This window comes from Centrocercus urophasianus, unplaced genomic scaffold (genome assembly GCF_019232065.1).
Source record: "Centrocercus urophasianus isolate 14NV4802_14NV808 unplaced genomic scaffold, USGS_Curo_1.0 seq_34, whole genome shotgun sequence".
Classification (NCBI taxonomy): domain Eukaryota; kingdom Metazoa; phylum Chordata; class Aves; order Galliformes; family Phasianidae; genus Centrocercus; species Centrocercus urophasianus.
In genome coordinates this window covers 3,699,931-3,719,488 of record NW_024884911.1, presented here as the reverse complement: position 1 = coordinate 3,719,488, position 19,558 = coordinate 3,699,931, and the positions used below count along the sequence as shown (strand labels likewise).

Genomic DNA, 19,558 nt, shown 5'->3' with positions numbered 1-19,558 from the left:
CCCGCTGGGGGTGCGAAGCCCCGCCCCCCTGCCCCTCGCCCCGCCCACCGCAGCAGGCTCCGCCCACTTTGCATCTCCCGGGGCGGTGTGAGGCGGTGCCGACGTCACGGGGTGCGGGCAGAGCACGGCGCCGCCGCACCTCGTGGCGTCCCGGTGCCCGGCCCTCAGAGAGGAGCTGCGGCCCGGAGCCGCCGCCGCTCCCGGAGCTCCCCGGTGTCGCGGGGCGGTCGGAGCGTTCCGGCCCGGTCGGTGTTTCCTAGGGGGAACACGGCGGGTATCCGGTGCGGCGGCCCCGGCTGGCGGAAGTGACGGAGGGGTTTGTTGACAGCGGAGGCCGAAGCGGGGGGAGCGGGGCCCGAGGAGGACGCGGAGCCGGGGAGAGCCCGGGACCACCGCCGGCCCCATCCGCCGCGCTGGGCGGGGCCTGGGCCCAGGTGAGTGCCGCCGGTCCGCTCCCTCGGCCGGGCTCCTGGCGGCTGGGGGCGGTGCCGCCCCTCCGAGGAACCGCCGCTGCCGGCCCGAGCCCCGGCGGGACCACGGGGACGGCGCGGTGACCTCTGGGCGCCCCGGGAGCGTTCGGGCCCCGCGGGGCTGCGCTCGGGACTGCGGCCGGCCGGGGGCCGTGGGGCCGCGCACCTCCTCTGCGGCCCCGGGGGATCGAACGTGGACGGGGAACGTTCGCTCGGCTGCTGCGAACAGCTCCGCTCCGTGTTCGGTTTCCGTGCCGGAAGGCAGCGGTGACATTTCTTGCACCCGTGGCGATTCCCGCACCGGTTGCGATGAGCCATTAATGAACCGAAGCGCGGCGGATCGCGGCGTGAGAGGCCAGCTGAGTGACAGTGCGGTTTTCCATCAGGACGTGACCCGTGCCACATTCTGCGTTTGCGTTAAATTGGTTCTTTTAAAGCCGTTCCTTGCGGTCGGGTCACATCCACACGCGTCGTTTGTCCTCTCCTTGGACCAATCGCTGGTGCTGGAAGCTTTGCCAATCGCGTTTGTGGCAACATGAGCGTTGTGCCGCTGGCACGAAGCCACAGTGAGTCAGGCTTGGAGAGAGACCGAGAGAGAAGATGGTCTGAAGTTCAAGGTAGAGATTGGCACGGGCAGCCCCAGAGCAGCGCCAACCCTCTTGTGCCAGCGCTGCCAGAAGTGCCCTAACGCTGCAAACGTAGCCTGCAAAGAAGCAGCAGTTGCCAAAGAAGTTGCCTGGATCTGCGAGGCTGCTGATGGGGGAGTGAAGCTGCGTGTCTGAGCGCTGCAGTTTCCTTTGGGTGCTGGAAGGGTGCTGTTACTCCACAGAAGGCTGCAGGAGGGTACATGGGGTTTTGTATGCCTGCTTCGAGGTGCTCCGTTCCTCTGTGTGCTAAAATGAAAGCAAAACCACACAGAAAAATGAACTGGAAAGAAGATGCAGCTGTATTTCTAACTTTTTGATTCCCGCACTTGAACTTTTTTTGCATCTTTTACTTGGCCATACAGAAACACATGTGCAGTAGGTAGCGTATTGCCCGTCACTGGGAGGCATGGTGACAGGCTGCAGGGCAAGCAGCTTGCTGATGTACTGCCTGCAGAAAGCTGCCCGAGGATAATGATTAGGCAAATGCTAATGATTTGTCAGCATCTCTATCTTGTTTATTTTTATCAGCAAAGCACACTGAGCTTATAGCTAGGGACGATATTGATCAGTGCAGCTGTTGACTTCATTACTTCCCTGCCCACATCGTGTCTCGAGGCTGGTTAGAAGAGGCAGGGAGCAACCTGTACAAAAGGACCACGGTCACAGCTGCAGCTTGGGTGCTTCTCAGATGTGCACAATAAATCACGAGGATGAATGTTTTTCTCTGTGGACTACGTTCCGATGTCGGATTTTGTTGGTAGAGTGCTGGGAGCTCAGAATTTGAAGTGTAGCTGATTTCTCCAGGGCTGGGATCAACATCATGCTGCTTGCAAGGGAGGGTTGTTAGAGCAGCAGGATGCCAATCCTTGCCCTCTCTAAGCTGCTTGGACAAATCCCAAGCACTGGTCCTGTCAGCAGCACGTAGTAATAAATTGTTACTGAGAATTTAGAATTTGGTTTAGTTCTCTGTCCAGAAGCAGTAAAAAATGGTAGAAGGCTGGCTCCAGTCCTGCTGTCTGATGGCTTGGGTGGACTGGTAGGGATAGCAGAACGTGTTTCCCTCCTGGCTCAGATCTTCCTGTTGATCTGGCCTTTCTGGAAAGATTCTCTCAAGGAAGCTTCAGGCAAAATACGTTCTGGAGGTGAAGCAGTTGCATCTCTGAAGCAGACGCCATGCAGAGTGCAGGACAAGCTTCCTCCCACACGCATCCTCTTAGGCAGGATCTCACTGCTAGCAAGACAGTGCTCTGCTCTCAGTTGCCCATTTATTCCTTGGATTTCTCTCATGCCAAATAGAGGAGGGAGCTGTTGATTATGGATTTCGTTCTCTTTTAGAACAAAGCTTACACATTTTCATTATTTGTACCATGCACATCTCAAAAGTCTCCACATTACCACAGCACCCGTAAGAAGTCGTAGTAGTGTTGTTAGATCAAGGCTCAGCAATGCAGGGAGGTTACCTTCTAGACTTTTTTGGATCAGTGCATTAAGTACATTTTTGTGATTGCTGAGTTTTTATTCAGTTTCTCCTCTGCTGTTGCTTGGAGACCTTTTTCTTCTTGAGCCAAAACCAGAGGACCTGCCTGAGATCACACTGAAAAGGCTGTGAAAGTTCTAGGTCAGAACACAGCAGGTCAGGAATTTGGGATTTAAACATGATCCTTACAGTTATTTACAGGTACAGTTCCCAGAAGTGTTATGGGAAGGAGAAATCACTGATCCAAGTGAAACCAGGTTCTGTCCTGGGTTTGTCTGCTTACACTGGAGCAAGATTTGGCCCAGGGAGACACAGGCTAGGGTTGATGTACCCCAGGAATGATGCAGCACTGCAGTTCCTCCTGCTACGCAAGAAGTAGCTCTGCTCATCCCATTTGCTTCTTGAGAGGCTCCTTTCTGTCTCGGGTTTATTCCTTGGTCGAGTCTTTGTCCCTGGCACTAAAGCATGCTCTTAAATAAAGAATTAATGAGACACGAAAGGAAGAAAAGAGCTTCGATTCACAACTCGTGCAGCATAAGGAGGCACCAGAAGGCTGGGAGCACGGGCTGCCAGGCAGGCTCAGTCACAACTGTGTCCTGTTTCCCACAGAGACCATGCGGTGCTGCATCTGAAAGGTTACCTCATCCTCAGCTTTGGCTGATCCTTCATCCTGGTGGCACAACCCGGACGGCGGCTGAACAGAACATCTGGAAGGGGAGGGAGGGTGCCTGAGTCACCAGGAGTGCCCTTGGGGTTAGTGCTTGAGGCAAGGAAACTGAGTGAAATGCTGAGAGTGCAGGAAAGAAAGGAGAGCATCTCTGGCTTTCTAAAGACAAATGCCTTGATCTTTGCAGATGCAAGAGAATAACAGACATTTTGCAATAGTTTCCCCAGCTATGCTGCACAGAAGAATAACTGACTCCATAGCACCGATGTCCTCAGTACAGCAGGAACTTACCTATTGAAAAGACACAGATTTCACCTCACAAATAAACATTTCAATGCAATTTGTGTGTGCTCGTGGAAATGCATTGAAGGGTTCACATTAAGGTTGCTTCTAATATGATTTGGCCCTGTAAAAGGGTCTTCAGTCATTGCTCCTAAACACCCTCAGTGCACTCAGCTAGTTCTGCTTCAGTGCCAGTGAGCAAGCCTGAAAGCCAGAGCTATGAGATTTTTGAAATAAGGAAACAGACAGGACTAGCTTCCCCTATCTGCCTCACTATCCTCCTTTGTTCGGTAGTAAAAACCAAGGAGGGCAGAAGCCCCTTGCTTTTTTCCATGTTGATCACTCATACTTTTTATGACAGAATTTGGAATGTTTTAGTGAGTTCCAGCTGCCTGCACAGTGTCCAGCATCCCCTCTGGTTTCTGATCCACTTCATGGTCTAGTTCAAACACTTGCATGGAGCTTCTGGCTTGGAGCTGCAAAGAAACATCCAGCTTGAACATTAAGCTTCACTTGAAATGGCAGCAAACAATTACAGACACAAGGTTTGGGGTCACCAGATCCCACTGGGGCTATGCAAAAGGAGCTTCCCAGCTGTACCTTCTCTGGTGGTTTGTTCAACCCACTCTGAAGGAAACCAAGCAATGTGGTTTCCACCACTTCCCCTTCAGAAGCCCTTTGTCAGCCAGATAACTTCTGCACTGAGGAAACATGTTAGGAAATGAGGCTATACAGCAAGAAAATGTTTCACATTAACTCATTCCCCCAGTGAGGGAATTTAGTGCACAGCCCCAGAGGGACCAAACCACTGCAGGTTCTTCAGAGGTCAGCAAGTGGCAGGCTGTAACTGGAACTATTGGCATCCTGCTGGTACAATAGCTATGCAGCATGCTTTCCAACGTGCCTTTCTTAACGAATCCTTTTTTCTCCTCCACTTACAGCTGCCCTGATGTCCCTGTAAATTCATCCTGGAATTTCATTTGAGGAAAGGATCTTCTGAATCAAAAGCTTCCTTCTGTTTTTCCCTCCCCACTGCTTCCCTGAAGATGGCATCCGACAGCCCGGAGTCACTCATGACCTTGTGCACAGATTTCTGCCTTCGCAACTTGGAGGGGACTCTGTGCTACTTACTGGACAATGAAACTCTCCGGCTCCATCCTGACATCTTCTTGCCAAGCGAGATCTGTGACAAACTCGTCAACGAGTACGTCTGGGCCTGTGGAGGAGCTCCTCTGGTTTGGATGGGAGCTGGGAGCTTGGGAAGGGGGAATCATAGTTTTCTAAAAAAAAGTGGTGGAAAGGATACAAGGAAAAAAATGGGAGGAATTCATAGGCCTGGTTTGGTTTTTTTTTTGTTTTGTTTTGTTTTTTTTCTGGTGAGCCTCATATTGGAAATAAGGATTTGCATGAACTCCAGAAGGAATTGTCCCCTGGGAGTTATTGTATCCCAGCAGTCACCATTTCCATATATGTAAACCCTGAGTGAAATGAACAGTCCCTGCTTCTTCCAAGAACATCAGTAAGCAATAAAGGAGCCTCCCTATTTCCCACCACTGAACCATTACAACTCTCTCTCAAACCAGAAAAATAAGAGTACAAAGAGCTAACAGATGTCGCATTTTAAGGCTGCTGCTCCCGTAGCTTCACAAGGCAGCCTGTTTCCAGGGCTTTATCATTTGGCTATTAGTTTCCCTTGGCTGAACCCTTGCTTACGATGTCTGGCAGAAAACTGCCAAGCTAATATTTTGAAAATGAAAAATCAAGTTAATAGCTTTAAACAGCATGGAAAAAAAAAATTCTAGAGTCTGTGCTTGGCAGAATCCGGTTTACTCAGAAATACATGTGACCTTGCACAAATAATTGCCTTAGATTTTCCTAAGGACTGTTAGTTTTGTGGAGGAAGAGCTAATAGCCCAGCCTCCAGGAGGAAGTCTGTGCTCATGCACTCGGTAACATCTTGTCAGAGCCAGGAAAGGTGCCAGAGCTGTAACTGAGCCTTTGTCTTCTGTTGTGCTGTGCTAACACCATTGCCTCAATACAGGTATGTGGAGTTGGTGAAGACAGACAGCATCTTTGAACCCCATGAAAGCTTCTTCACCCTCTTCTCAGATCCACGGAGCACCAGGCTAGCTCGGATCCACTTGCGGGAACAGATCGTGCAGGACCAGGATCTGGAGGCCATCAGGAAGCAGGTGGCATTGCAGTGACTGCCTCCAGCTGCCATTTCACATGGCTGCACTGTGGCGTGGGGACCAGCTAGAATCCCAGAAATCCAGACATTCCCGAGATTCCACACAGGTCTCTTTGGGAGAAACTCAGCATCTCCTTCCTCAGCTCCTACAGCTGCTGTAGGGAATGGGGTGGGGATATTGGTCAAGTTCGGTGGTACAGGTTCTCAAGCTGTCCCTGAGAGGTGTTGTAGGGAGCAGGGTGGGCATTCCGCCTTTGAAATTCTTGTAACTGTTCCATTTCCCATCTTCCAGGATCTTGTTGAGCTCTACCTGACTAACTGCGAGAAGCTGACGGCCAAGAGTCTGCAAACTTTGGTGAGCTTCAGCCACACGCTTATTTCCCTTAGCCTCTTTGGATGCTGCAATATCTTCTATGAGGAAGAGAACCCCGGAGGCTGTGAAGATGACTGCTTGGTGAACCCCACTCGCCAGGTTTTGGTCAAGGACTTCACTTTTGAAGGCTTTAGCCGCTTGCGCTTCCTGAATCTGGGCCGCTTGATTGAAGGGGTCAACGTAGAGACATTGCTTCGGCCTTTGACCTCCCTTGCTGCTCTTGACCTCTCTGGGATCCAGCTGAATGATGTGGGATTTCTGACACAGTGGAAGGACAGTCTGGTTTCCTTAGTGCTTTACAACATGGACCTTTCAGAGGAGCACATCCAAGTGATTGCACAGCTTCACAAGCTCAGGTCAGCAGATCTCTTCTTCCTTATTTGTCTTTTTCCCGCTGATAGGAACCATGCAGGTCTATTAGAATGGGATATGTGCCTTTTCATGGACAGCCATCCACTGCTGGCTTCAGCTTATAAACATTCCTATGAACAGGCTCATTCACCAACTCACTGCACGTCTGACATGGTTAAAGCCAGACTGGGTTTTGTTTGCAAAAATAGTAAATACAGAATCACAGAATCACCCGGGTTGGAAGGGACCTCAAGGATCATGTAATTCCAACCCCCCTGCCTAGCAGGGCCACCAAACATACACATTCAGATCAGGTTGTCCAGGACCCCGTCCAACCTGGCCTTGAACACGTCCAAGGACGGGGCATCCACAACCTCCCTGGGCAGCCCGTTCCAGGGCCTAACCACTCTCCTTGTAAAGAAAATACACACACAAAGAAAGAGCTTCTCTTCTCCCCTTTCCCCCCCAGACAAACAAAAAAAAAACGGCAGAACTCCCAAGAGATGACAAAAAAAATGGCTGTAGGTACACAGGTACTAGGATAATGGTAATCATACTGAAATTTGGTCCTTCAAAACAATTGTTAAACAGGAACACCCAGACTTTGCTCTGAGGTAGAACCACAACAAACTCAGCTCAGAGCATCTGCTCATTGCACGCTGTGTAAGTGCGCTGCTTATGGATGGTGCAGTCAAGGAACAAAACAGTGCAAAGAAATAGCTGACAGCACTGACAGCAAAATGGCTTCCTGACACAGAATTGAGACAGTCGTTGTTCAGTGGTATCAGAAAAAGGATCCAGAACTTTCTCACCCAAAAAGAAAGGGGTACCACGTTAACATACGACCCCGGAGTCTCAGCCAACCTTCTGGTTAACACGGACTAAATCCAAGTGACTTTAACTGCTGGTGAGCTGCAGTGAAACTTGGTCTGTAATATGTAGAAGATACTTTTGTTCGTATGATGTTGGTTTGTGTCTTAGGCAGTTTAGTTTCTCCCAAAGGATCTTTTCTTGGCAGACAAGCAGGCCCTGTCCTGTAAGGGACATTTGCACATTATAGCCAATGAGATTGTCCCACAACTTCCTCAGCTCCAGGGGTTTCCCCAGAGCTTAAGCATTTAAATATCTGAAGGTAAATGAAATAATTAAGAGAATAATAGCCTGGGGTGGAAAAAAAAAAAAAAGAGATCGGGAATGCAGACAAAAACTTGTGTCAGTTAATTTGTGGGATGAAGCAACAGATGTTTCTGGGAATGCAAAGATCCTCTAGTGCATCTCAGTCACCAGGCAGAAATGCTCAGGTGGGCGCTTTGGTGGAGCTTGGGAAAGGCAGTTCCTGAGCCTAGAGCAATTTCCTTTGTGATGGCGTAGCCAAATGACTCATTGTGCTCCATTTTAAGTAGACCTCCACTAGATATGTGTGCTTTTAGTAGACACAAGGCCAGATCCTGCTGCCTGATCCTACAGAACCACATTCCTGTATCTTAGGAAGGACATAACAATCACCACCACAGTCTGCTTGTCATTTTCCCCTGGCACAGCCACAGAAACCCCGCTGATGCTTTCCAGGCTCTGAGCTGCTCTCTGTCATTTGCAGACACTTGGATATCTCTCGAGACCATCTGTCCAGTTACTATAAATTCAAGCTGACCCGTCGGGTTCTAAACCTGTTTGTGGAAAACTTGGTAAACCTGACCTCGCTCGATATCTCAGGGCACACTATGCTGGAGAACTGCACTATCCCAAACATGGAAGAGAAGATGGGCCAGACAAGGTAAGGAAACAGCAATTACTGAGGTCTGCTTGGATTAGCTAGATGGGTCAGAGATGAATTACAGACTGTTCCCACTTTTGGGCTTCCAAATTCTGTGGGCCTAATTGATAGTAAAAAGCAAGATACAACTGTTGCTGGTTCTTGATGCTGAAGTCTAGAGTGGGAATCAGCTGTGATTTTTGTAAGTGACACAGGTAAGGACACGTTAGTACTAACAAAGATTTGTTCTGCCTAGCTTACATGCATCTCTACATTCCACATAGATTCTTCCAGAGGTCTCTTGCAGTGGTTTATATATCAGAGCCCTTTACACATTTCCTACAAAAACACATAAAATACTGACTGAAATTAGGCCCTTCTGAGACAGGAGGTTTTATACACTCAGTCAAGACATCAGTGTTCATAGGATGACTGAGTGCTTTAGAAACTTAAAATCTAAAGGCAGATTTTCAGATCTGACCTGAATGCTGCACAGACCAACTTTTGAAAATCTTGGTGCACCTCAGTAGAACAGACCTAGAGGAGTGGCTTTCCAGGTCAGCCAAGAACTCTGCCCTCCTGTTCGCTAAGCACTTACTGGACAAAAGCAAACAAATGAGACAGTACTGTCTTCTTCACAAAGTTGGTTTTATATATATATATATACATGCACGCACCAAGAGCATATATATATTATATTATAGGCTCTTGGTCAATAAGGGACATGGCAGCAATAAAAGAAGTGTTCTTGCATGATCACAGAAGCAGACTAGCATGTTTATCAGATGATACACCATCAAGTTTGCAAATAGTTTAGATCAGGGAAATCCACATTCCTAAGAAGTCTTTGCCCTAGCTTGTTATATTTCCAGGACAAATTCTGTCCAGGAAAGCTGCATTCTGACATAAATTCTTACTGCTGTTTTAATTCCTCAGTGTGCTTAGCCTTTTGCTCAGGTTCACCTGGGACTCATCATGCCTGTTTAGGTTTAGGAGAAGCTGGTTGGTGCACAACTGAAATACAGATATTATCACTCTAGTTACAGAGCAGTACAGACAAAGTGAGCAGAGAACAAGCAGCTGTCTCTGTGGCCTGGAGAAGCAAGAAGTACCAACATGACTCACCTCTTTCTTTCCTCAGCATCGAGCCAGCAAAGAGCAGCATTGCTCCCTTCCGGGGTTTGAAACGACCGCTCCAATTCCTGGGCCTTTTTGAAACATCTCTCTGCCGCCTGACGCATATTCCAGCCTATAAGGTAACGAGGGTGTCAGAATATTGGTAGTAGGTACTTGGTAGAAGTTCAGAGATCTGCCTGCTAATAGAGAGAGTTTTTAGGGTTTTGTGTGTGACAATTTAGCTTTCACCTTTCAGTAGCTACTTGATAATGCAGGAGAGTGGTCTGAAGGCAAGACCCACACCCCACACAGCTCTTACAAGTGCTAAAGAAACCAAAACAACAACAGAAAACACCAAACGCCTCTTAGAGAAGGGCCTGAAGAAATCATCCTGACTGAAGGACCAGTGTGTCTGTGACTACCAGAGATAGCATTTTGTGTCCTTCTGGGCTGAGAAGTGACTCGCCTTCTTTGCTCCCATCATGGGCCTAATCCTACAACAGGACAGAGGACAGTTGTACCCTCTGACCTTTCAGACCTACCAGCTTGCTTTCTTCATTCTTTCTTCCCTGTCTCTTGTTCCTCCATGCCAGGTGAGTGGAGACAAGAATGAAGAGCAAGTTCTGAACGCTATCGAGGCTTACACTGAACACCGGCCAGAAATCACTTCTCGTGCCATCAACCTCCTTTTTGACATCGCCCGTATTGAGCGTTGCAGCCAGCTGCTGCGAGCTCTCCAGGTAAGCATCATGTGAGCATTTAACTCACACTTACAAGGGAAATTTCACAGTCCCAGCCTTTTCTTCACCCTGAGACGCCACATAATTCTGGAGAAAGTTCCAGTAGAAAGGCAGAACTAAGTACCTTCACCTCATGAGCATCTTCCTGCAACACCTGAGCTGTGCATTCCTTGTAGCCTTTGCCACAGACAGCCATAACCATCACTCCAAGACTCCACAGCAAGTCAGTGGCACTGAAACTTCACGTTCTTTCCTTGCAGCTGGTGATCACAGCCCTCAAGTGCCACAAGGATGACAAAAACATCCAGGTGACAGGCAGTGCTGCACTGTTTTACCTGACCAACTCCGAGTACCGCATGGAGCAGAGCATAAAGCTGCGACGCCAGGTCATCCAGGTGGTGCTGAATGGCATGGAGTCCTACCAGGAAGTCACAGTAAGAGCTGCCCAGCTTGCTTTGGCTCCCATAGTTCTCCTTCCCCGTGTTACATCTTTAGCTTGGTGTTAGGATTTGCGTTTTCTAAGCCTCCAATACATGAGCTGAGGCAGGCATCAGAGAACCTATTGCCCAGATCTGCTTTTTGTCTTCACTCAGGTGTTAGGGATTACACACAAGGTGCTCCTTATCCATGTGATGTTCTCCAGAACCAGGAGAAGTAAGTGATAATAGCTAGGCACCTTTTTAGCTGATGTTAGTGGTCAAAAAATGTACAACCCACAGCATAGATGTCCAGCACAGACTATGAGTTGAAAATGGTGAGGGTGTTGGGGGCATTTAGTCAACAGAAAGAAACAGTATGCCAATGCACTCTCATCAGAAGTGCTGACACTGGGCTACAGCAAGTGACTTCTGAATAGAAAGCTTATAGACAGTGAAGAACTGGCTTAGAAAGTGACACGTACTGGGTGATTGGGTGGCCACTTGAGACCAGAGTGGCAGTGAGGAAGAAGTACCTACTGAGAGCTTAGCTAAAGCAGAGTTCTAGGGAGGAGGGTAGCAAACTGTAGTGCTATGATTTCAGTACCAAGCAACAAGGGAACATGAGGTGGTTAGGTCATGTTTTCATAGCCACCTGGTGCAGCATTTCCTTCCTTATGACCCAGGTACAGAGGAACTGCTGCCTCACACTGTGCAACTTCAGCATTCCTGAGGAGCTGGAGTTCCAGTACCGCCGAGTAAATGAGCTGCTGCTGAACATCCTCAACCAGAGCCGGCAGGATGAGTCTATCCAGCGCATTGCCGTGCACCTCTGTAATGCTCTGGTCTGCCAGGTGGACAACGATCATAAAGAAGCTGTGGGCAAGATGGGTTTTGTCATGGTTGGTATGGTCCCAAGGTGTCTTCTTATCCTTAACCCAAGCTACCACCATTTCCTTGCAGCCATGCACCAAATGCATCCAGGCAGTGAACCAAGCTTACTGTATCATAGAAGGGAGCATCTGTCCCAGCAAGGCTAACCTATCCTGAACCCTGCCCCTCCATGTGGCATCTTTTACTGGCTTGCAAACACTAGAAGTCATGGTCTCAGAGACAGGCTGTCTATGAAAGCAGTGTGACCTGACACGTTCCATCTTCATTACACCATACAATTTCCAGAACTGGTAAAACCTTTTGACTATTTCCTTCTGCACCTCCCTGAGTTTGCATCAGATTTCCAACTTACATCAGTGCATATCTCACCCCTTTAAAAGAACTGCAGAGGCCGCTGCTTTGTTGCAGTTACACCACATTCCAAACTTTGACTGCAAACCCAGCAGTTCAGGGAGCATGACATAGTTTAGCTCTGCAAATACTTGCAACATGGAACATAACCTACTGCCACTGGTTTAGAGAAAGGTGTACTAGTTAGATACTCAGCAAAAGGTCAAAATTGCACACACTTACAGTTTGCTGTAGCCAGCTCTGCAGCAGCTGAACCTGTTGGTTTTAGCTCTGTGATTCTTGAACTGTTCTCACTGTTCCCCTTCCTCTGCCCACAGACAATGCTAAAATTGATTCAGAAGAAGCTGGCTGATAAAACGGTGAGTGTTACCCACTAAAATATATAAATAATATTTTCTTTACTCTGACTTGGGCATGGAGATAGTCTGGAGTGCCAGCCCAGCCTCTCTACCTAACATGGGAAATCCCAGCTGGCGCTGCAGAATTTTCTGTCATAGTGGTGAGGGCTGAAGGGACAAACGTAGCAGGGAGACAAAAATAGTTAAAAACAAAAACCCACTTGCAAACAAGTTGAAAGCAAATAACAAGATTTTCTTACCTCTGAAGTTATCTGGGGTGATGTCAGAGATGAAGCAAGTATTTGGTTTGCACTGCGTTCTTACATTAGCAAAGCTGTTTCTTCATCCTTGCAGTGTGATCAGGTGATGGAATTCTCATGGAGTGCCCTCTGGAACATTACTGATGAGACTCCTGACAACTGTGAGATGTTCCTCAACTACAGCGGTATGAAACTGTTCTTGGAGTGCTTGAAAGTAAGTATGGCTGGTTTCCTCTAGATGAATGCTGACATTAGCAGCAGAGGTGAAAATAGCTAAGCTAACTCATAAGCAGTACTTCCTATATTGCATAAATGGAAGAAAGTTGCATATTTCATTCTTTCTGTGATCCAATCACCCAACCAGAAGAACAGAGAAACTTAAACTCAGCACATCTTCCTTTTTCCTGTCTTATACACACTCCTCCTTAAGCAGGGCAGCAGTGAATGATAGGCCCTAGCCTGTGATGTTCTCATATCACACGTCTCTGGAAATCTGCTAAAAAAACACTGATAGCTACCCAAAAATCCTCATCCTTTCTAGATGTGCTTTCTGCATAGTTTCTCATTCCTGTTGTCACCATATCTCTGCTACTGTATAATCCTGTCTCTTGCTTTCTTAGGAGTTCCCAGAGAAACAGGAGCTGCACCGCAATATGTTGGGCCTCCTGGGCAACGTGGCTGAGGTCAGGGAACTCCGTCCACAGCTCATGACCTCCCAGTTCATCAGTGTGTTCAGGTGAGTGCCTAGCTAACAAACAGCTGGGCTGGGGCAGGAGGAGCGCTCCGGAGCTCTGCTCCCACATCACCTGGAGACTTTTCAGCTTTTGATGCATCAGACTGGGTTTTTGGTCATTCAAAAAAAAGCTAAAAGGAAATAATAAGATACCTTAGTGAACGCGTTGGATTGTAAGGGTTTGGTTGTGATGTTAATGCTGCTGGAAAGCTGCATCTCTGAAGGGCACAACTCCTGTTTCAGGCTGGAGATATTTTCTCAATAATCATCTCTGATGTAGATAAAAGATTTTGGGAAGATGCTGAATAAGGTTATTCTGGCACCTCTAAACGATTTCTTCTCCCTCGGCAGCAATCTGCTAGAGAGCAAAGCAGATGGGATTGAGGTATCCTATAATGCCTGTGGGGTGCTCTCCCATATCATGTTTGATGGTCCGGAGGCTTGGGGTATTTGTGAGCCCCACCGAGAGGAAGTTGTAAAGAGGATGTGGGCAGCCATCCAGAGCTGGGATATCAACTCCAGAAGAAATATCAATTACAGGTGAGAAACAGAGGAGTTTGGCCCATTTACCCAGAGCCAGGATTGTCACAGAAAGCAAACACCAACAGATGAAAGCAAAGAGATACAGCCAAGCATGGAGGCTCTGCTTAGAATGGAGGAGAAATCCTTAGGAATGTATTCTTCAGTGAGAGTTTCACATCTTCCTTTGAGTCAGGGTAGCATGTTACACAGGCTGCTAAAATTCGATACCTTGCCTGGCAATTGTTATGGGAGGAGCATGGGAACACAGCAGAATTTATCCTGCATGTTTCTGGTGGAATTGTGTAGTTCAGGAAACCCATGATCTGACTGTCTGGTGAGACTGACTAAATGATGTTCTCTGAGACTTCCATCCTTTGCACCTCTTCAGTACTGCTTAATTCTGTAAGTGACACGCGTTGCTGTGCTTTCACTCTCCTTTGGAGAATATCTAGACAGAGTGTCCAGAAATCTCTTAATGGGTTAAAGCAGCTGGTGGCATCCTCCAAAGCTTTTCCTCTATAAGGGTATCAGGTATTCTGTTTTCCCATAGTGCTTGGCAGGGATCCCAAACAAATGGCATTCCAGTGCTTTTGCTACAGTATGCACATGTTATTGTGATAAGAAACAGAGCAGCTGTTGCATGTGAGCAGCTGGCATTGGATGGGTATAATTTTGCTTTGGACCTTCTACAGAGCTGTCAGTGGTGCTGTTTCAGCTGTCATAAGAAAATGACTGACAGAGAATAGAAATCAGCTGACTTCTTTGCAGTTATTTATTTGCACAGCATGTTTATGCTGAAGTGGTAGGGCCTGTAAGCCTGCCAGTATTGCCATGTGACACAGACTTGGTCTTTGATGCCAGAATCTTTAGCATGCTAAAGGATTTACTGCTACGGTGTCTATGAACACAGAGTACGTATTGCTTTGAGTGACAAAGGTGCTGAAAGAAGCAGTTCTTGGATTTTTAACAACTTCTACAATATTTCTGTGCAGGTCATTTGAACCAATCCTTCGACTTCTTCCACAAGGGATCTCTCCTGTCAGCCAGCACTGGGCTACCTGGGCACTCTATAACTTGGTCTCTGTCTACCGTAAGTTTTAAAATCACATCCATTGCGCTGCACAAGTTCACACAGTGGATCTAAGCTTCTTAGCAGAAAAACTCATCCCAGTTTAGCTGTGTAGTTAACAAGAGCCTTATCTGAATAATTTAGTAATGTCCAGGCAGCATAGCCAAGCAATAAACAACACGTCGTGTATAGGAAATTTCTTCAATGTTTAGATCCCTCTGGCCATGCTCTTCTCAGTCATTTTGTACCTTAATTTTACAGTCAACCCTTAACAGGTTGGCTCCATGAAAAATTGAAGTTTTGTTACTTCTCCAACAGCACCCCTCCCCTCCTGCCACTCTTTATACTGCTTTTGGAAAGGTTCACAAGAACTTGTCTTATTCTTTCCTTGCAGCTGACAAGTACTGCCCACTGCTGATCAAAGAAGGTGGGATTCCCCTTCTGAAGGACATGATTAAAATGGCCTCAGCACGGCAAGAGACCAAGGAAATGGCCTGGTAGGAAACTAATGCACTGTCATCAAACATTCAGTTTAACTTCAGTTTAGTTTCCTGTTCCCCTACATCAAGGAAAGCTACCAAAGAAAAGCTTGTGCTCTTTATGAGAGGTGAAATAAACACAAGCAAAGAGCAGGAAAAGGAAGATAGAAACAGAAGATTAGAGGTGTTTATACATTTGCAATAAGCACTGGTAATCGGTGTTTATGGATACCAGGCAAATAGGTTCTCAAAGTGGCAAGAAAGCTGCTTATTGCATCTCTTAACTTGATCGTCCCCAGTCATCACTATACTTCATACTTGAGGTGTGAACTCTGTCCAGAATATCATTCTGTCAATGATAGAGCTGACTGCAGAGTTTAAATCAAAGGATTTTCAAAATATGGAGAGAGCCCATCACTTCTGTGAGCCTTCCCAGCTTACTGTGTGACCTCCCTTTGGAGTCATTCTTTCAGTTTTAAGACAGCTGTAGTTTCTAGTCACTGACAAACTGAGATCTGTAACTTCGTATCTGCAGGATGAATATTAAAGAGAAATGTAGATCAGCTGGGAATATGTACCTTGTGGGTAGCAGGCATTCCCCACAGCTGAAGGGCTGCTCAATGCTGGAGGTGGTAGAAGCCTGCAGAAGACTGTCACAGGTTATGGAGATTACATATGGTGATGCAATAGTCCAAGAAAAATAAATGGAAAGAATAGAAAAAGCAGGGACAGGTAACAGTAGAGTGCATGGAAACCATTTGTATGCATGTGTTTTCTGATACAATTCAAAGTTATCTGATGATTGAGGCATGGGGGTCGTGAATGAATGATCTGGAGGTATACTAATATGACTTGAAATTCCAAGAGGATGAAATTCCAAGCTCTTAAGCTGCTTGTGTGGAGTATAGTGGTTTTTATATCAGTATTGGTTGATGTATATCAGAAGAGTCTGACTGCTACCAACAGCAGTCCTTGTGTTACTGTTCCACAGCCATAACACGACAAGCATTAAACTAAACCTTCTTCCCTTGTCCTGTTTTATCCCTAGGAAAGTTATAGAGCACTGCAGTAACTTTAAGGAGGAGAACATGGACACTTCCAGATAGAGGCAATCATCTAATGCCTCTTGCCAGCACTGTATCCAGCTTCTCTCTAATTCACTGTACATAGTGAGGACTCTTTCTGACCAACTCGCCTGTTGGAAGGAAACTTTATGTGTGTGTGTGAGACCCTCAGTAGATGAAGGTGAACAGGGGAGGGAGGGAGGGACTTTTTGCACAACAAAACGCTTTCCTTAAATTAGTGGACTTTTTCGTTATGAAGTTTCAGATTGAAGTTCTGTGTGTATGATTTCTGTATAAAAAGAAAACAAAAAAAGACAATTACATTATGTATCTTTTAACCTTTTTTTTTTTTTTTAGACCATACAGAGAGCCCCAAATGATCACGAGCTTGAAAACCCAGTTGTGTGATCACTAGTGTGACATTTTCCTTCCCACTTTTTAGAAAATTCCCTTTTGCTGTATTGCATGAGGTCCTGCAATGCAAGAACACCAGTCCTGAATCAGCACTGGCCACTCAGTGGGTTTACAGGCAGAAGTGAGTTAGTTATTTGCTCTGAAGGTTGGGGGACACATTACCAAGAAGTCAGAGCAAAAGAACTGAACTTTTTGGTAATGTTTTTAAGTAGAGGAAACGGGGAAAAGTTATCTTTTAAGTCAATTCATTCTCTTAAGGGTTTTTTATGGTAGACTCCTATTAATGGAAGCACTGCTAAATGTATGTGGTTCATTTGGAAGTAAGAGGTTCCTGTTAACGTCAGGAATTCTGTTTTATCCCCTTTGGCAGTTCAGTAGGATCTGCCAGCCCACCTAGACCCATGTGGTCAGGGATGACCAGTAAAACCAGTTACACATCCTTGGCTATGCAGAGCTTTTCCCTCTAAGGGAGCCTGTGCATAAAGGAACAAGGTTTGTTCACAAAGGGCTATACATCTTCATACCAGTTTTTTCAACACCTTTTTAGTTTTGTTCTGCTTCATGGAGAAGGGCTACAAATGTCAGAAAATGGCATAATAACCCCTACCAGGCCATGGGCCACGTGTGCAAGTCCCAGTAAATGACTGAAGCTGTTCTACCCTTCTTCAGCCTGCACTCAGTGATAAAGTAACCTCACTGCAGCACAGATGCTGTCATTTGAGGTGCTAACATCTCCTTTAAGGCTGAGGAGTCTCTAGGAACCCTTTGGAATACCATCTCCTAAAACAGCACCTCTTGTTCCATCCCAACATCTTCCCCCTCTTCTGGCACTACTCTTATCCTACTGCTAGCACTACCCAGTGCAGTCCCACTCCCATCAGCAGATTCACTCCAATTTATATGGGTTAGGGGAGAGGAGAGTCCCCACTAAGCTGGTCACAGAATCAGAGAATGGCCAGGGTTGGAAGGGACCTCAAGGATCATGAATCTCCAACCCCCTGGTCTTCACCTGTAAAACCCCAGGCCTACAGAGTCTTAAAAAGGGCCAAAGGCTGCTTCACAGCCAGGCACTCAGCATCACGTTGTGCAGTTCATGCTCAGAGCCCCACTTGCCACAGTGCTTTCATAATTCACAGCTCTTCCCTTAAAAGTGGTTTTGAAAAGATTTTACATCTGCAGTGAGAGGAAACCGTGGCCACGTGTGTTAGGACATGTCAGGCCTCTGGGATAGCACAGTAACCATTGCTGCTCTCTTCCCTCATTTACATTGCTTGCTGCTATGACTGAGGTTCTTCTGATGCTCAGAGTTAATGCTGTCATTACTGAGCATTACATTATGGACAGATCCTAGGGACACAAACTGACACTTTAAATGACAGAACACAGCTGCCCTGGAGGGGTTTACTTTTTTCTGCCAACACGGTGTTACCCAATGTCTTTTCTTCTCTCTTTTTAACCATGTCATGTTTTGATATTGTGAGATCTGTACTTTTTCTTTAAGTATTTTTCAAACTATATATATATTTTTGTGTCACTTTTGAATTGTTTTCATACAGTTTGAAAAACTTGACAAATTACACTTTTTTGTGGTTGTTTGATTGAAATGTATTTTTCTCTCTTTTATTCCTGTTCCCTAAGAATTTCTGTCCCTGCAAGCTTTGAGACAGAGATGTTTGTTTCATGGCCTTTTCTGTGTAATGCTTGCTAATCATTCTCCTAGATGCAAAACTAAGAGCAGCTGCATATAGTGCTGACCAGCCTCCACGCATTGCAGGAGCCAGGCTTTGCTCACGTTATTCTCTATGCAGTGCTATCCTTTTGAAGTTGTCTCATGTGACCGTGCCGACCCACCAGATTTTCTTCCTTTCTGATGTCCACGCAGTGAAAACTTCCACCACTAAAATCTTGAATCAAGTGACAAGAAAACCCTAATGGTTCTGACAGCGTTGGCAAGGTGGGATTGGAGGAGATGGGGAAACATGGTGGATACACTGTCAGAAACCTGTATCCTCAGAACACAGCTGCCCTGCAGGAGAGGCAGCTGGAGCACATCTCAGCTTTGCACTGTAATCAGGCTTTACTCTGAGATTTTGACAAAACTGCTTCTAGGTTAATGAACAAATGGTGGCTTGGTTCCATCAGCCTGAAGGACCCCAAAAGTTCAAAGCAGTCCCTCTGTAAGTTGAGCTGTTACTGAAGTCACGCCTGCTGCAGCTGCACTGTGGTATCACAAACTAACAAACCTTTGTTTCAAAGCAAAGATAACTTCTCACTGCTCACGTATCCTCGTGTACCTGAGTCTGAACCAGAAAAAGATTTCTGATTCCCAGGAATGTGGAGATTAATGGAGTCAGGCCAGCCTGCCAGAAAGGTTTAGCTCTGTGAATCTGCCATTTAACCATAGGGGGTGGGGAAAACTATCTCTGGTCTATTACATAAAATTACATAGAAAAGATAGCTACATAGAATCACAGAATCCTCAGAGTTGGAAAGGGCCTTTAAAGGCCATCTAGCCCAACTCCCCTGCAATGCACACTGCAGCTGGATCTGATCAGGTTGCCCAGGGCTTGATGCAGCCTCACCTGGAAAGTCTCCAGAGATGGAGCATCAACCACAACACAACACTAGGTAACCTGTTCCAGTGCCTCGCCACCCTCACTGTAGAAGACTTTTTTCCTTATATCCAACCTAAACCTACCCTCCCAGAGCTTGAAATGGCCAGTTTAGAAAAGAACTGTCCCATGTCAAACCCCATACTGCAGAGGAAGGAGGCTTCAGTTTCACACTCAAGATTATAGAAACCAATCCTGTCTAAAAAACTATAACAGGGTTTCCAAATGTAAGGTGAAAATACAGCTGGAAAGAAGCTCACAGTCTGATCAAGTACGGCAGAGGGACTCCTTTTGCTTTGCAGTTATTGTCTCATTCACACTCTCACTCATGTTTTTAGG

The 19,558-nt window shown here is 46.6% G+C and overlaps 1 protein-coding gene across 3 annotated transcripts; it reads left to right on the top strand.

Annotated features, from left to right (window-relative positions):
- Positions 1-229: 229 nt before the first annotated feature.
- Positions 230-18,186, top strand: ZER1 (zyg-11 related cell cycle regulator). Of its 3 annotated transcripts, none has more exons than XM_042830757.1 (16): positions 230-434; positions 4,485-4,747; positions 5,585-5,735; positions 6,027-6,463; positions 8,056-8,232; positions 9,353-9,467; positions 9,921-10,067; positions 10,328-10,501; positions 11,170-11,385; positions 12,046-12,087; positions 12,421-12,540; positions 12,947-13,062; positions 13,411-13,599; positions 14,574-14,671; positions 15,045-15,147; positions 16,178-18,186. In XM_042830757.1, exons 2-16 carry the CDS (start codon positions 4,590-4,592, stop codon positions 16,233-16,235), a joined length of 2,301 nt encoding a protein of 766 aa, XP_042686691.1. In that variant the 5' UTR covers positions 230-434; positions 4,485-4,589; the 3' UTR covers positions 16,236-18,186. The 3 variants fall into 3 exon arrangements, with proteins under 3 accessions (XP_042686691.1, XP_042686692.1, XP_042686693.1); XM_042830758.1 differs by lacking the exon at positions 230-434 and adding an exon at positions 3,196-3,347; XM_042830759.1 differs by lacking the exons at positions 230-434; positions 4,485-4,747; positions 5,585-5,735 and adding an exon at positions 5,744-5,841.
- Positions 18,187-19,558: the final 1,372 nt, after the last annotated feature.

What these genes read in the sequence shown, in the direction of transcription:
- ZER1 (XM_042830757.1), top strand. Translation starts at nt 4,590, where the DNA reads ATGGCATCCGACAGCCCGGAGTCACTCATGACCTTGTGCACAGATTTC. An exon ending in TGTGACAAACTCGTCAACGA is followed by an intron (nt 4,748 to 5,584) that starts GTACGTCTGGGC and finishes GCCTCAATACAG; the next exon opens with GTATGTGGAGTTGGTGAAGA. An exon ending in GAGACCAAGGAAATGGCCTG is followed by an intron (nt 15,148 to 16,177) that starts GTAGGAAACTAA and finishes TTTTATCCCTAG; the next exon opens with GAAAGTTATAGAGCACTGCA.